This window comes from Cimex lectularius, unplaced genomic scaffold (assembly GCF_000648675.2).
Source record: "Cimex lectularius strain Harlan isolate CLEC.00 unplaced genomic scaffold, Clec_2.1 scaffold2, whole genome shotgun sequence".
Lineage (NCBI taxonomy): Eukaryota > Metazoa > Arthropoda > Insecta > Hemiptera > Cimicidae > Cimex > Cimex lectularius.
Genome location: NW_019394219.1, coordinates 2,637,860 through 2,654,035, shown reverse-complemented (window position 1 = coordinate 2,654,035; position 16,176 = coordinate 2,637,860). Strand labels below are relative to the sequence as shown.

General features: G+C 34.7%; 1 protein-coding gene across 1 annotated transcript in view; it reads left to right on the top strand.

The window, feature by feature from the left end:
- The window catches only part of LOC106663539, a 57,202-nt gene extending 46,656 nt beyond the window's left edge, over window positions 1-10,546 (top strand). The window contains exons 3-4 of the mRNA XM_014388435.2: window positions 3,494-3,601; window positions 9,720-10,546. Coding sequence (XP_014243921.1) covers window positions 3,494-3,601; window positions 9,720-9,899 — 288 coding nt within the window. The 3' untranslated portion in view covers window positions 9,900-10,546. The remainder of the gene's footprint in view (window positions 1-3,493; window positions 3,602-9,719) is intronic.
- Window positions 10,547-16,176: the final 5,630 nt, after the last annotated feature.

The following is a 16,176-nucleotide window of genomic DNA, read 5'->3' as shown; positions in this document are numbered from 1 at the left end:
TATACGGTTAAAAAAATATTATTAAGTCTTATTTTTTTTACTTGAAAAAAGTTTCTCTGATCAGGATTTGGGTCAACTATTGTTAACTGTCACATTTGACTTTTTGACTATTAAACCGAACGGTCGTGCATATCATCAAGATTAATGGGCCAAGGCACAAAGGGGCGGAATTAAATCTGCCTTTCACGTCAATCAAAAACAGAAATAGTGAACAAATCTGATTTCAACCAACTTGCTACATCTTCAGATTTCAACGGCTGGCTTTTGCCTAGGCTCGGATGTACTTTCGCAGATAATTTCATGATTCGATTACAAAATATTTGATCGCACTTTATTTAAAAAGGACTAAAACGTTATTTTTTCATGACATCCGATTTAAAATACATAAATCTTAACTTTAATTTCTGGGTTTTAGGCACTTGAGACAATTTTCAAAAGCTGCTTGTTCTTACGACAATTTTTTTTTATCGATACGTTTTAGATATTTACAATTTAAACAATTTTCATAAAAACATTAAGCAAATTAAAAAAATTGTACAGGTGTTTATTTACAGTCGGCAGACTGAAAGAACACATCGAAACTTCTATATGATACTAAATCTAAATTATTGAAACTATTACACGATTTTTCGGGAAACCGGCAAACAAGCAACAACAAAAATGGCAGAATTTCGAAAACAGGTTTATATGATATGAAGTGGGCGTATGCCTTATGTACATGACTCATAAATCTAATGAAAGACTTTCTCTGGTGAAAGTACATTTCATCTTGCCAATAAGTAGCCGAGCTTCTTAAGTGGTTGCACTCTCAAAAAATTAATAACCGTCGAAAAAAATTTGACCATAATTCAATGTTGCATGCTGATTTCAGTCTAACAGTCCGTTTGATATATTGTTACGGCGTTTATTCGGCAACATCGAATTTCATCCATTTCAAAATTTCTATTGAGAGTTAATATTGTGTTCTGCATGAATTTAGCATTCCAAAGAGGACGTGACTTGAAACATTTATTTTTCGGTCCGTCCTTGTTTCAAGAAAGAATTTACCATGACCTCCCAGCAGACCTGCGGCTTTCAAAGAGTCATCAGAAGGGGAGTAATTGGTCTGCCCGACCTCCGGTTCGAGAACGTTCTTTCAGAGCTATGTGAAACGCCACGGAAAATTACATTTTTCTTTTCTTTTTCTTGTTTTTTTACATGAAAGAAGATTAAATTCTTTACTACGGCATTGGCTATCAGTATTGAGAAAGAGAAAACTTCCTTTTCCCCACTCTATTTTCAAATTGAGTTTTTACAACGGGCCAATTTAATTCCGTCCTCACATCCCTGCAGCTCAAATGTTTTAGGAATAAGGATGAATAGAGATACATATCTCTCTAATAAGAGAAGACGAGAGGGTCCACCGAGAATCTCTCAAGGGTAGTCGACACCCCGCTCAGAGAGTTACTAATTAATTACCCCCTTGTAGGCTGTAATATTTAATTTATTTGATATATTTTTAACTCACTCTCGCGTTTATTGTCACTGTTTAGATCTCTTGGTCTTAGCCTCTTTAGCCTGCGGACAGGACTGGATGAGATTTTATCATCGAGATAGAAATTTTTGTGAAATTTACTGAAACAGGATGAAGTTACTTTATTTTAGTTACAAAGAGAACATCTTTGTGACAAACACCAGATCTCTGCGAATGATTTTATTCAATCCATAAAAGGGAATGTCCATAATTTTTCGAAGAGTTCTGCTGCTGCGCTCCAGCAACTGATTGCGCAATTGGAATACTAAGGATAATTGATCTATTTGGATGAGCCCCAGACTTCTATTCCGCATGTCCATATTGGTTTTAGTTCGTATTTGTAAAGTAGCCTTTTGTGGGGCAGTGATAATTTGGATCGTTTAAACAGTTTAATTTGTCTAGTGCGCGTAGCTGCAACCCAAATGAGACCCTACAGCCCGTATCAGTTGGATTTACGTAAGACAATTCAAAAATACGGAAAACGAAGCGTAATAGTTCCTCAGAATGAACAGAAACAAGCTGAGCATGTCTTTATGGAACGATGGAAGTCAGACGACTGCGGTTCGACCACAAAAACCTGAAAATGTTGCAAAATAATGCTCTCGTAAATTAAAACTCGACCTTTTTTGTCTTGCACTCTTCCCATTTTGTTCTAGAATTCCGCACGCAAAACCGTCAAGGAAGCACGAGACTAAGCGGACCCGGTGACGACCGAACCGACGACCGTTTAATTATCGCTTCCTACAACTGTGTTCCCCCTACACAGGATAAGTTCTTGAAATTTAACTTTCACCTCAATTAGCTCTTCCGTTTCGCACAGTTAAGTGCAATTTGCATGCAAAATTGCCCAATTAATCGTCTTGGAGCCGAAAGAGAAATGTTTTAAAAACATGTTTCACTAAAAAACTAGATAACCCTTAATTTTAATTTAATTTCACTTTAAATTCCTTTTGATTGAACAAAATCGTTCCACATTTCAGCCGGAATATGACAGAAAAAGCTGTAATTTTTTCCAAACATATATGTATAAAAATTAAAACTTAGCTGGTCAATTAATTATATACAAAAAGAAGATGAAAATTGCTATATATTGATATTGAATATCGATGTTAAAAGCTTAGAAATCGTGTAAAACATTAAGCAAAATGGTATACTTACTGGTACTTCATGATATATAAATAAACAATTCATACAACTAAAACTATTCTTTGGCTAATGCTTCTGATTTTATACAAATAGCCACAGCTTTCTGTCCAAACCTGGCTAACAAAGATAGGCTTGTCAAACTCCGCTTGGAGCAGAACCAAAGTAAGATTCACTCGGCAAGTGTGAAAATACATGAAAGTTTGCACAATTGCAGAATATTGCATTTGGAATTGAAAACAAAAATATCCTAATATAGATCAAATAATCAATATTATAAATTTTTAGAAAAGTTTCAAAGCAAATTGATGTTTATTTTTTAATTTTCCCCCGAGGATATTTCAACTACGAGGTTACACCCGCGTTGCTGGTGCTTTTAAAAATGATGTTTTTTGTTGATGTGGATTGTAGGTCTCTCCTCCCAAGTGCTGGAGCATAATAGATCTACTTAGAAGTCCTTGTGACCACCTCTTTCATCCCTATCCCTCCCAAATACTAAAGTGTACCGATTTCCTGTATTTTAGGATGTAGTTTTTTTATTAACTAAATTTCTTTGTTATTACTATCGTTAATGTCATATGAAGTTTAGTCGATCATTTCGTATATCAGAGGAGAGAGTTTTTCACCATCTTCACTACTGTGTCTGTATCAGTATAACCCCCTAGCTGGGGTATGCAGACCAAAATGATTGTAAAATACCAAATTACAGGTTCATCATCCTGCAGCCACCATGAAACAATCTCAATATAATGACACAATGCTTATATTAGCTGCCGATTAAAACGTCCTAACGCATTCGTTTAAATCGTTACATGAAGATTTTTCATTTTTTTCCAGGTGGAAGGATCGACAGTCTACACGGTGCCATACCCTCACAGCTTTACATCAGTTCATCCTCCCAGGCAGTACAAGCAGCGACCACACGTCTCTAGACCGCCATCTCAGGTAAATTTTGATTTAAAATTGTAATTTTAACTACATATTTTATTAAATGCCTTTGTTATTGTGTTTGTGGATTTTCTTTAGTGATCGATTCCTGTAGCCGCTTTTAAACCTTTACCAGGGAAATTACGAATCCTTTTTTTTTCCTACATGTGACAATCCTTTTTATATCAACAGTGATTAAAAAATTTCAAATTGTATGAAAATCTGAAAGTTTCAATTTTTTACGGTTTCATATCATACTATAACTTAATGTAACATACTATATGTTAATGCAAAAGCGATATAACTCCTAATTTACATTTTTTAAATAAATATCATTCCAAAGTGAACATTCAATATTTTCGAATAAACTTTAATTTGGCCAGGCTGATCATTTTTTGAGTCGAAAGAGTACCAGGGAGTTATTTTTTAATTGTCCAGTACTCTCTTCGTACTTGATGTTAATAATAAGTATAGAAAAGTAAAGTAAAGAAATCCCTCTCATACACGATGGTTTAACGTTCAACTTGCAATTTTTCTCACTTAAAACTGCAAGGACTTTGCCGGTTGATGATATGTAATAATAAATAATTGCACCAACTGTTCAAAATGCCAGGATTTCCGATTAAAATTTAACGAAATGGGATATTGCATTGGAGAAGTGGAGAAGAGATTTTTAAGGAGTTGATGTTGTTGTAACACCTTTTATAAATAATATATAGAAAGAAGAAAACAATAAAAATACAAACCTACCCAGATGATTACATCTTCTCAACTTCCACGTACCCTGTTGTAACACCAGACAAACAATCACTTTCACTAAAAAACCCTGCCAATTACCTGCTGACCAGTAAACAGCCCCCCCGAAGATAGTTCTTACTCACAGTTTGTTGTTCTCAACGATTGCGTTTAAGGCTCAAAATCGGGATCGTTGGAAACAACAAACTAAGAATAAGAACTATGTTTTAAAGAAGCTAGTAGATTCATACCAATGCAGATAATATGGTGTTTCATAGGTAAATTCCCCCGGAACAGCCCATGACTTTTTAATTGAAAATTGTTTGAAATAAGTATTGTAAAATGTTCGACCCCCCGTCCGCAGTCGACGTTAAGCCCTCCTGTATGACAGGAATTATTGTAATTACTTTACTAAACTCTTCGGCGGTTTCGAAACGTCAATGCAGCGCGACCGCTATAGAAAGCACGGAAAGTGTCACCCATAACACCGGCTCATTGTGCAAGACACACAGAGTGACATAACAATGGACGAGTACTCACAATGATGCCATTCAAGTTCCTTCCTCCTTTTGAGGGACGCGAAAGTCGGCTTCATGAATTGACCCTACACGAAAAAGTAAATAAAAGAAGAACACGCTAAAATGGACTTGTTTGTCCTCGACTTCTTTTACTAAAAGGTGAAATTTATTTTTTTATTTTTTTTTGAAAATCCCTCGGCGGCCATTTTTCCCTTTTATGTAAATACGTTTTCTAAAAATAATTGTATACAGGCATATGGTTGTTTTTAGTTACATCAGCCTTATATGCTTCTTGTTAATCAGATAAGTTGTAACGCTTTAATATCTGTAAAATTTGCATATCAACCCCGTGTCTTTTAATCTATCCTGTTGAATGTCTTAAAACCGCAACATCCTCAAGAGGAAGAAGGATCAAGGCAAATTAACCCACCTAACCTACAATATTACATTCTTTAGGTGAATTTTACTTTACAAATGCAAAACTTGATAAAAGTTTGCAAAATATTTATATCTCTTAGTTGATTGGTCTCAAATTGATCATTCATTAGCTATTCAAAATAAAAAGGAAAGGATTTAGTTGTATGGATGTAGCAGGTCATCATTCTTCAGGTAATAATGGCCAACTTTTGTCCTTCGATATTGCAGAAACCTTTATATCCTTAGAAGTTAACCTGACTGGTGTAACCCTGAAAGTAGAGCTTTGTCATGTTTGGTAATCATAAATCACTCGAGGGGCTGCAGTAAATTCATTTGGTACAAAATAACGAGTTGAACCTTAAGTGGCCTTTTCATATAGTCGAGATTTACACCAATAGAAATGTCTGTAAGAAAAGATAATCACCAGCTTATTGCCAGACTGCAATTTCTCTACGAAGGGCCTGCGGTTTTTGAAGCAAGACCGCAGCATTTCGGAACGGGCTCGGCCGACCGCGGGCAGGCGACTGAGCTCATTTTCGTCAGAGTTTTTCTTTCGAAACTTCGAACCGATTTTGATCAGTGCCCGGGAACCCGGACGGCGTGACGGCTTTTTATTGCTTTGGGCCGTTTTGTACCGCCAATTGGAATTATGGGAAAAGAACTGAGCCCGGCTGGCCGAATAACCGTTTCCACCGCAAACACGTAAAAAGCCGGAAAATCGTCAAGTTTACCAAAAAGTACCACTATGTTTTGAGCGACATTTACTAAATAAAAATTTAAAAAAGGGTCTGTTTGATCAAAATACGAGAACTTCATGATTGGATTATTTCTTCCTCTTCAGCAAGGTGAAATTCGACAGAACGAGAATCAATCAAATTCTCTTGATAGAGGGCCACAAAATTCTTCTATAAAATGAATATACGAGAAAAATTAAACATGACAAGTAAGGCATACCGATTATCAACAATTTCTTCTTATTTTCTCGTTATCATATTTAGCGATTCTATTTTGAAAAATTTCTTTATTTTGAACAATCAAAACAATCTCTTTTTATTAAACTGATTTATTACTAAATAAATGTTCAAATGAGCACATGTATGTACATATCAGTTGAGCCTATCACTTCTCACAGTCCCCCGGTAATTCTTTTAAGCTTTAAAGATATTATCATTTAAAATAAATTACCGCCAGGTCTCGAGAATCACCTACTTCGGGTGTTGGGAGACCAGGGTCAGACCTCGGTCTTTCTTCTTGCAAGAACGCAATGCACATTTTAAAATTAACAGAAAAGATTTTAGCTTTAAGAAAAAAATTACAGCTATTGAAAAGAAAAATTAACGAACAAGGTGTCAATGATTTTTTTTTTAGTTGTTGCACCAGTTTAATCTCCAATGAAGTTGATTTGTCTTGCAATATTAAACCGTTTTTTGAGGATCACCTATTACAGCATACCAAATGGTTCGAAAAATACTTTCAAGTAGATGATTTGCTAATTCACTTGGATTCATGAAAAAATACAAAAAATCTCTTATTGAGTTTTCTTGCGATAATTCACTGAATTCATTGAAAAACAAAATTTGGTAGGCTGGAACTTTATAATTCCTGGATGTAAATAAACAAAGATCCCCTGTTTAGTGGATAGCAGAGGAAATGAAGAAAAACTATTATTAGTATAAGGTTCACCCTGACCAATATTTTGACTTAGGGTGCCGTCGGAAACCGAAAAAAGTTTTAGAACCGATGTTTAACCTTACAACCCCAAATTATTTGTTATTATTATTTGCTTTGTAAAAAAAGACCCATTTTTTGCTACTTTATTTGGGTCGAAAGAGTGTACCTGAATTTTTATGACCTACCATTTTGTATAATAAATAAAAATTCAAAAATATTATCTCTTTTTGCATAAACAAAAGATTAACAAAAATAGGGTTTTCAGAGGAAAAAATATATATTATAATTCTTCTACATTATTATCGTTAAAATCTTCCAAATCTGAAGCTGTAAGGTCGAATAGTTGTATTTGGTGGATAACTTCTTCCGATAAGCCCGCCCGGTCCTAAGAGTTTTTCTCCATCCCCCCCATGCATTGTGGTGGTTAGGGTGGATGGCGAATATTTATACCAGTTCTTATCAATCCTAATTTAGATTAGGTCATTAATATTGTGTGTAAGGTGAATATCGAGTACTCCACCGCTAGGTTGTATTTTGCATGCGTTTGGGGCTGAAATGACAACTATCGAAAGCCCCCGTTGGTTGGAAAGTGATGATCTCCTGGGCATCTGGCTTAAGGGAGATATTAGCAACCCAGCCGCCAAACGGGATAGGTGGACACCCCTGAGGTGTAGACATTACGGTCAGTACATCGAGGAGTGACAACCCTTCGGGGTGAAAGTCCTTAGAGTTATATAAGCTTGAATAATTTCTTCATGTGAAAAAGCATAGATAAACAAGTACATAAGTATATACATAAAATTTTAATTATAGTAGTTTCGTAGTTTGAACTTAAACGTATAAGCCTATAAAAATGATATTGTTTTATTCGAATAAATATTTCAATTTGGTCGTTACCCATCATTTTGGTCTGCCTATCCTGGGACAACAATGGTGCTAAAAGGGAGAAATTCTCGTCTGAATCATGATCGTTATGAAAATTTTAAAACCCTTCCATGAGCACCTACAGTTTTTGAAAACGTCGTGAATTCCTTAAAACCTGTTGAGATCATACAACCATAAAGATATGGTTATTTTTGTCAAATTGGCTTACCATTGTATAAAAATTAAAATTAACAGTGAATTGAAGCTGTAATCGATTTTCAGATTTTCTGCCATCAAAGAATTTGTGAATCAATTAATTAAACTAAACTTTCCTAACATACTGGCAACTATGTACGTAGATGTTTCTGTGAATATCTCGTTACTAATCTGCGGCAGGTTGCTCTTAAAATGACAAATAATGTCATTTTTAAGCCATTTTCATGTTATGAAAGTTTTTAACAGTTATTATGAGAATTTTGGATTATTGCCTATTGTCAATTACCTCTTTTTAGAAAATGGATAATGTATATTCTTTTCGAAGAGAACTTTGGAAGAGAGAATATTCTAAAGGTTTATTAGAAAGTAAGGTTTAGATGTGCAAAAAATAAGATATCATAATACTTAATACAAAAATGAAGCAATTTTACGTTTCCATGCGTATTGCGCAAGGATCCAAGATTAAAACAAACTTTCCAGTGAAACAAAATATTTTTTTAAGTTGTACCACAGTAATTGCTTCTGTTAAAAAGATTTATAAAGGTCTCGGCCCCCACGGATCTCAATTTCTTACTTTCCCGGTGTCTTAGGGTCAAGGGGAGGTTCACTTGGAAATGAAAAGAAGGATGGATTGTTTCAAATCTGTTTTTACCCCGTAATTTAATCCTCGGTCCTTTCTAGTCTCGAGTACTTCTTTGTCTCTTAAACTACGTGACCGATGCAAATGTCGACCTATCCTGGTCAGAAGTGCAGATTGGTGAGTCATTCTAAAATTTTTTTTAACAACCTTTGACCGTATATTAAATGAAACGATGAAAAATTAATAATATATGCAACGCAATAATAAACAAGCTGAAGCTCATAAATATTCCCAACTTCGGCTTTAAGCCAAGTTTATTTTGAATATTTGTAGATGTATAAAAACTCTTCCCCTAACGTTCTCTTTGTACTGTGTAAACCACATCGGTACAAAATTGCAAATAAAATCTTTCATGTATGTTGTAAAAACGTCTATACACAGGTAGAAATTTTAAACAATAATTCCGCGAAACTTTCCAATTTCAAAAAACTTGTAAAATACTTATAAATACATTTGTGCCATGAAGTATCTTCGTTATACTCGTCGTTATTAACTTAAATTCTTTTCTTTTCAAAGTATCTTTCGGATACTATTGTTTTATTCTTTCGTTGATTCATCTAAGTTGTTCGGTTGACTCTCAACTAATTGAATGCCGGGTGAAGACTTTGGATGATTTCACACCAGACAACTTGAAGAATCAACGTCTCCTCCCAACGGAGGTCTGTACGATGTTTGAACCTGAGGAAACAGGAGCACTTTTCGTGCTTGCTCTTCTGCAAGAAAAGGAGAAAAACCTAGTCGAAAATCTACCTCTACTTCTGTTTATCTCTCTCTCTTTCACACACTCTCTCTCTCTCTCTCACACACACACACACTTCTCTCTCCGTACATAAAATTAAAAAATATTTAAAAAATTCTGATTTTCTGATTTTTTAAATTTTTATATATGGGTATTCCATTGTATAAAATAACGGTAAACGTTTTATACAATTAAACCAACGTTTTTTTATGAAGTTTAGTCGTCTCCCATCAATTTAACATAGATAGACCTGGAGACGACCAAGCTACATGTTTCTCATTACTCTGATGTGTAAGATGATATTACCGGTTGAACTTAGGTATTTTGTTGTTTCAGTCGACCGCGGATCCTGTGAAGAAGAGCAGGAAGAAGACGAAGGAGGTGACAGACGAGGAAATCGACAAGACGTACACAGGCCTCGACCGCGAGATCGCCGAAGAATTCATCTCCATCGCGATGCAGCCGAAACCGCCCAGCTCTAGAAGCGAGTCATCCATCTCTCAAATCATCCCCTGATGGCGTTTGCTGGATTGGATTGGTGTTCCACACGACATGGAAGGACAGTACAAAAGACTGCGGCTGCTCAATCGGCGACACGGCCCCGCTCATCCACCCTGAGACCGTTCGCTTCGTTAAAACCCCTAGAAAGTTTGAAATGCGGATCAGATCGTTTTTTCTCAAGTTCTACAAACAAGATTCTTCTTCGAACGATTGGAGAAAACGCATGTTTTCCGTATTTTTTCGTCTTTATTTTTGTATTGTACGAAATCTACCGGCGTACGATGGGATATATAAATGTACTCAATTAAAACAACTATCCGTTACAAAATTACTACTAAATACTAAAAACTAGCAGTTAATAGGTTATCTAACATAAAATATTAATTATAGAGTTTGTAAGATAGGATTTTATGTTTATATTGCCTGATTATTATTATTTACTTTGTATATTTTATAACATTTTTCTTTTCAAGAAATCATTTTTGCTCATTTTTAATGAAGTTAATTGAGTTTAATGTGAAGTTATCAATAGCCATATCGGATCATAGATAAGGTCGTTTGGCGTTCTCCATTACCTGTGATTTGATTGTTCTTAAGAAATAAAATTGTTGTATTAATTGTAATTTAGTGTTTAAACAAATATTTTGATAGTAGTTAATTGAAAACTGATTTAAAATTAATTTGTAAATATTTTTGTAAATAAAAAAATACTTGTAAAAATTTGTAGCGATTTTCTAAATCCAAAAATCAATTTACATATTTTCAAAAATTGTCATTGTTTTTTGTTTTTTGCCATTTTCAGCCAAGACTTTTAAACAAATATCTATTAGGCGAGCTTAGGGTTTTGGGTTTCCTGGCAATTTTTACCATACTAAATAATGTGTTCTAAATTTGAAAAAAAACCTGGCGTACCAACTGCTATTTGTATACCATCAACTATAGGGGAATTTAAAATTTAATATAGTCAACTTAAGAAAACAAAAATTTTGTTGAAAAAAAAATATCGGCAAAATAAAATTATTTGAACATGCACGGCCATTTACAATTTAGGAGTACTTAAAAAGGTATTACACTTTCCACAGCCATCTAATTTATATATCATTTAAGAAAATAATTTCTATTGTTCAAAATTCAAATAGCCAACAAATTCTTTTTAGCAAACGGGACAGATTCTTTAACAAATATACCCAGGATATTATTGCATTACTCTTTCGTTGATTCCACCATAAGAAACAGGAGCACTTCTTGTGCTTACTCTTCTGCAAACAAAGAAGCGAAAAAAGGAAGAAAACCATGACGAAGAAAAGTATGAGTTCATCTCTCTCTCTTTCTCCTCTCCACTTTTCTCCCTCTTATTTTCCATCTGTTTTTTCTCTCCCTATCTATTGTTAATTGTAGGAGAGGTCGATCTATCAGATGAGCTTAAGATTGTGGGTTTTCCAGATGATTCTTAGCATTCTAATGAGATCTTCTAAATTTGTCAAAAAAAATCCTCTGACAGACCAACTGCCAGTATATACCATCAAATTATAAAGTACAATTTAATATAGACACCTTAAGAAAACAAAAATAGATCATATATGGAATTACTCAATTAATTATATACAATTTGTTTGAAATGAAAAATCTGTGACAGGCAGGATTCTAACCAACGACTTTCGGCTAAATACGCTGCTGCTCTATCGTGACAAACGTATTTAGCCAAAAGTCGTGGGTTCGAATCCCGCCTGTGACACAGATTTTTCATTTAGAAAAAATTACGTATTTAGCCAAAAGTCGTGGGTTCGAATCCCGCCTGTGACAGATTTTTCATTTAGAAAAAATTGTGTATAATTAATTGAATAATTATATAATTAAGAATAAGCTGATAAACATAATTAAACATAAATATATGGAAGTTTAGAAAATAATTTTGATTGTTCAAAAAGTTAACGAATTATTTTTATTATACTGTCAGGTTTTTAAAGCAAAATTTGTTCAGCTATTCTTAATTGTTACCATATTGACCCATAAATTTTAAACATTTCCTTTTTTTTCTTTCGCCGATAATGATTATAATCGGAAAACAAGTAGCAGAACGTTGTTAGATTTTTGCGGCTTCACTAACCAAATTTGAACGATTACTTTTTCATTGAATAAAACGTCTACATTTCTCTTCATTGATGCGGACCTGGTTCAGGCAGATTCGTTAATCGGCCTAGTTGGAAAGAGTATTAGAAATTGACCGTTTCGCTCTTAGGAAGCTATTCATACCAGAGGATTTCCTCCGATAAAACACATTATCTTCCTTTGGATAAATTCCGCTCTCAGATAATGGATTAATGGAGGTCAATTTGTGACTTTCTCCAAATCACTGCGGGACTGTATTGTTTATTATTCAAAATCCACTTGCCAACTATTTTTCTGATTATCTAAGAAATAGATAACCATCTTGGTTCTTAGGTAGGAAAACACTTAACATAAATGCGGTCTTTTAGCAATTAACAAGAAGGCATACAACTAAAATAAAGGAGAAAAGTGTTATTTTCGACCAAAGCTTAGAGTGTATCTAAATTTTACAAAAATCCTCTGGCGTGCCAACTACTATTTGTTATTCGTGCTAGAGTAACTAATTTCCAACAACAAATCACTGTAAAGTTTAACATAAAAGTGTTGTACAATCTCAGTAGCAATGTGAAAGAACTAATGAAATATATTACAGTGAAATGGTAAGGAAAACTTTGGCATTTTCTTATCAACTCATTGTCATTTGCACGTTTTAACACGAACCAAGAATACAGTTAAAATAATTTTGAGTTTTGTTTTCAAAGGGTGTGGGGTGATGACGTTTCCTATCATCTTGCAGTGTGGCTTATGACTGAAAAGTCCAACGGGGCTACAACTAAATTGGAGAAATGGTTAACAAAATAATGAAAGAACATGCGATACTCATGGCCCCAATAAATGGCCTGAATAAGATGTTTGAGATCAAGCAAAATTTCGAAACAAATGTAAGTACGAAAAAAAGAATGGGAAAGAGAAAAACCTTCCGTTAAGAACGACACCATTGCTGGTACACTGATGGATCTAGAACGCAGGAAGGTACGAGACAGGAGTGTTCGGTCCTGGAGGCTGGAACCAAATACTCGGAACCCTTTCCATGGGAAAAATATACCAGTATCTTCGAGGCTGAACTCCGAATTGAAATTGAGAGATGTACATACCCAATTCAATTTGACAAAGAGTAGAAAGACAAAAATATAGCTATTATGACAGACAGCCAAGCTGCCATCAAATCACTAAGTTCAAACAGCATTCGATCAACGATGGTGCTGAATTGCAATACTGAACTAAATAGATTGGGTATACCAAATAAAGTAACTCTCTGCTGGGTCCAGGACATGTAGGAGTAGCGGGAAACGAGAGAGCGGACGCCCTTGCAAGGATGAGTGCTGTAATACCACCGATAGGTCCTGAGCCTTTCTGTACGGATCCACATTATCAATGAGTATTTTACACAAAAAGACAGACTAAAAATGAGGAAACAGAGGAATTCCCTCATGGGACATAAATAATCCAAAAACCTAGCAAATTATGATAGGCAAGGAGCAACAGAGTTGATCAAAGGAAGGAGGAAAAAATTTCGAAACCTGTGATTCTTAACTGGACACTGCAGACAGAATGAGTATCTGAAGAAGACCAGTATAACCCAACATGATATGTGCAGATTATGCAAAGAAGCAGGTGAGACAGCAACAAACCTACTAAATGGCGCCACATTTAACCGCAGGAAGACGTGTTTTGGGATGTACAACGTAACCGAAGAGGCACTGAAACCGGAGTACTAATCAAGTTCCTTGATGAGCTTGTACTCACCGCTGTACTACAAGTACAGAGCGGGGGACATTAGCTCTCAAAAGAAGCAGATATTACATCTTACATTTTGACTAAAGAGGCGAAAAGCTGAATTGCATTTTGCGGAACAAATAGAACGACCATGTTCAATAAAATAATTGTTAAATCAAACCAATGAAACAACGCTAACATAAGTGCTAATTTATCGTGATTTAATAATGTAAGGGTATTTTGAAAACCACATATGGGTATAAACATTTTTCAGTAATTTCGGCAAATTACCCTGGAGGCTTAATGAAAAGAATTGCAATTTTCGAATTCAAACGCCCTAAATTTCGGAGCATATCTGACTTTTCACTTACTGAGAATCTTGCACTCTAGTCTTATTATATATCTACAATGAACATTATTTTCATTAAATATGTACTTAAATATTGTAGTTTCAATTGTCTTTCAGCTTTATTTTGTTTCCTTTGCCTTAATTTGGTTAGTAATTATGTCTTTCATTTTTGTTGTTGTACAGTTTTTACTCTTTAATTGTATGTAATATTACCATTTATATATTTCCTTATTTTTTTATATATATTATTTGTATGTTTGCATATATTATTTTGTATATTATTTTTATGTTTTGTTATTGTAAAATGTCTTTTTATAGTGGATTTCGATCCGTAAATAAACAAATAAAATAAGCAAAGAACGGCGAATGATTTCCCGTTTTCAAAAGTGATTGTTAAAAATGGATAATTTATTTGACTTTGTGGGTTTGCTGGAACCGCCCCAAGACAAACTGACCTATACCTGTACTCCTTTTGCCCACAAAGGTTAACTTACGTGTATAATGAACTGTAATCATAACGTCAAAAACTAAACTAAACTAACTTTGAATTATTTCGCAAGCCAACCAACGTTAAACCCTGCGTGTTGATCAATTCTGAGATATCAATTGCAAATCGGTCAAGAATGCAGAACTTATTAATTAAATGTTTCGAGGTTCTGAAATTATCCAACACATTAACTATTTGCGATAGAGAGGTTATTACTATGAATAAAATAACTTAATAACTACTATGAATAAATAACTCAAGGGCAATCTTAAGGAGAAACTAGTTTAATACTGTTGTTTGTTGGTATTTTCTGCTTTATTGTTAGGAAAAAACGTACAAACACATGGATTATTGTAATGACAACATCTAATATTATCTGGAATAGCTATTAATAGCTAATATATTCTCAACCTTCAACTCTGCTTTGAAACAATTACACCAATTTTTGACTCACCTTTCACGCTATTCATGAAAAATATTATCATTTTTTTCATTTTTCCTTTTTTTAATTTAAAAATTTTTGGTAAGGAGCATTGGTGAGCTTACGGTAAATTTTTGACTGCAGTGACTGAATTCTATTGAAATTTGGTTGAGTCCCAGAGTTCTATCCAGGCAGAAAGGTCGGAGTACTAGCTTTTCAATTAACAGTTTGTTCGTCAGTGAAAGTTTTGATCGTTTGTCCAGTATAGATATAAGTAGTTTGTATCGTTTGTTAAGTTCCTGTCTTTTCAGTCTAGTGTGGGGTTCCATGTCAGTCTTTAATCGAGAAACATGCCTAGATATTTTACTATGTCTGCAGTCGGTATAGATATATTTTAGTGATGGAAATGTCGCACAGCGGATGGTAAAGCTTGTGCGAATTTATTTTGATTCATTTTATTCTCAATCTTTCGTTCCAACGATGGATATCGTATAGACGAGCTTGGATGCTGGAGGCAGCTATGTTTGGTTCTTGATGCGAGAAAAAGCCAAATGTGTCGTCTACAAATCAGCAAGGGATTTTGAGGAATATCGGCATAGTATATTATACTTAGGAGAGGATCTAGGATGCTTCCTTGTGGTACTCCAGCCCCTAAAGGAAGAACGAGGAAAGATCTTGGCCTTATCTTGGCAATGCCTATCGGACAACTAGGATCTTAGAAAAAGGTAATAAGTTAAGCGGAGAAGAACCTTTAACTTGGAAAGGAGTCCGGGTGCCAGATTGATGGCTCGAGCCATGTCACATCAGGGCATGCCCTCGATCAAGGCTGGGAGAGATCCTTTCAACTCTTCAACTCTGTGGTATGAACAGAAACCAAATTGGTGGTTTCATATTATGTTGTGGGATATTAGGAAGGGAAATACGTCTAATGAGGATATGTATGACTTTAGATAGAAATGAAAGTAAGGAAATAGGACGTATGAATTCTTTACGTGGGTAGGATTATTGGATTTTGAGAAACAGTAATTTTTGAATACTTCCAGCATAGGATGGGATGTTCTAAGGACAGTATTGAAAAGGTACAAGAGAGCTTTTTTAGCTTTTTTTGCCATGATAGATTAAACCAAGATACTGGACCTGAGTCATGCAGAGAAAATTGTATATCGATTTATCGATATCTTTGCGACAACGATTTTATGATTGTTTAGGA